Genomic DNA, 1,896 nt, shown 5'->3' with positions numbered 1-1,896 from the left:
AGAGAGAGAGAGAGAGAGAGAGAGAGAGAGGCAAAGCAGACAGACATTGAGGGAGAGAGAGAATGAGGTAGGGCAGTTATGGATGAAGAAAGCATCTTCTAATAATGTAATATGTTTCAGATACTGTGCATTGATGCTGTAACGTATCACAATATGAACTATCCCTTGCCTAGCTGAAGTTGTGAGGAAAGTGTTAAACCCCAAACTGCTGTTCTTCTGTCATCGCTGTGGACTGCAGAGTCCTGGGGTCCCCCAGGGGATTGAGATGGGAAGTATTAAAGCAGGACTAGTTTTATAGTCCTGCTTTAATACTCATTTAACAGGATGGTGGCGAGAATGCAAAGTAACAGTAGCACAAGAAACCGTACTCAGCTGCATTCATTTAAAGTTCACTAAAAGTAGCAAATGGCCGAACATGTGGTGCTTGATGGTCTGGTTGTCTTGTTGTCTTGGAGAAGGGAAGTGATCACAAAACTCCACTTTAGTTGGTTTAAGCTATGAATGTGTCAATTAGGCTTAGGCTATATGAAAATGGATTGTTTTGGAAGATTTGAGAACAGAGGAGGAAGAGAAAGTTTAGTTTGTTTGTGACCTGCAGCTGAGGTCCTCCAAGTTCAGAACACACACACACACACACACACACACACACACACACACACACACACACACACACACACACACACACACACACACACACACACACACACACACTCTCTGTCTTTCTCTCACCTTTCCCGCAGGATCCTCTCTGGATGAAGATCACCGGCGGCTGCTGCAGCTTCATCGCCCGGTTGCTGATGCGCTTCAGCTCGCAGATGTTCCGGTAGGAGACCCCGTCACTGCCGCACACCGGCTCGCGGCTGGAGCACGCGCACACCCCGGCCTTGCCCCTCCGCCTGACGGTGACGGACACCTCCACGCCGTCGGTCACCACGCACTCCATCCCCTCGGCGCACTCGCGGTCTGCGGTGCCGCCGCACGGCTCGCCCTCCCCGGACGCGCACACCGGGCAGCAGTCGCAGCGATCCAGCACGTCTCCGGCCAAGCAGTCCTCGGGGATCGGCGCGCACTGGGACTTGTCGCACTTCTCCGAGCAACCGATGGCAAAGCGCTTGGCTATCCGCGACCCGGCGCTCAGGAACGGGCAGCCGAGCAGGGCCGTTACGCAAAGGACGAACTGGAGACGCATGGTGGGACGGTCCTGGGGAAACTCAAAAAGAAACAGGGAGCTGGACTTTAAATGGGTATGCAATGATAGAGGCTATGGGTTAGACTGTTTAAAGCGTGCTCTTACTGCGTGGAAGCGCACGAGAAGAGGACTGATGCAGTGTGGGACTTGTGCCTTTGTTGGCCCGGTTTATAAACGCTGTAGGATAAACACAGGAAGCGATTGGTGGGCGTGCATGACGTCTGTCAGGTGGAGGAGGGGATGATGGGGTTGTGGAGTTTGGTGTATCACATTAAAGTTGTGCATGGTGGAAAGCAGAACTGCAAAGTTGCAAAATTAGTTGTCAACTATTCTATTTATTCCCAACTTTTTTATTTGAATCATTTAACAAAACTTTTCTGATGTGATTATTTTCTAGTTTCTGCTCTCCTCTGTGACAGTGAACTGAATATCTTTGACTTGTGGACGAAACGAGACATTTGAGGACGTCCCTGACTCATCTCAAGCCCTGATACACATCTCATAGACCAAACAACTAATCGATTAATCAAGAAAATAATCAGATTATTGACAATGGCAACTAGGAAATGCATTTCCTGCAGAAAATGTGTGTGAATGCTGAAAGCTAATTGCTAAAGCTAAACTAGATGCTGGCTTTAATGTGTAAGAAGAAGGACAAATAGAAAGAATAGTTGGAAAAGAGGGAATGGTTTCAATAGGTTTCATTT

The 1,896-nt window shown here is 48.6% G+C and overlaps 1 protein-coding gene across 1 annotated transcript in view; it reads right to left on the bottom strand.

The window, feature by feature from the left end:
- Positions 1-1,365, bottom strand: part of htra1b (HtrA serine peptidase 1b) — a 22,587-nt gene extending 21,222 nt beyond the window's left edge. The window contains exon 1 of the mRNA XM_034860002.1: positions 730-1,365. Coding sequence (XP_034715893.1) covers positions 730-1,189 — 460 coding nt within the window. The 5' untranslated portion in view covers positions 1,190-1,365. The remainder of the gene's footprint in view (positions 1-729) is intronic.
- Positions 1,366-1,896: the final 531 nt, after the last annotated feature.

This window comes from Etheostoma cragini, chromosome 21 (genome assembly GCF_013103735.1).
Source record: "Etheostoma cragini isolate CJK2018 chromosome 21, CSU_Ecrag_1.0, whole genome shotgun sequence".
NCBI classification, from domain to species: domain Eukaryota; kingdom Metazoa; phylum Chordata; class Actinopteri; order Perciformes; family Percidae; genus Etheostoma; species Etheostoma cragini.
This window is presented reverse-complemented; position numbering and strand designations above follow the sequence as displayed.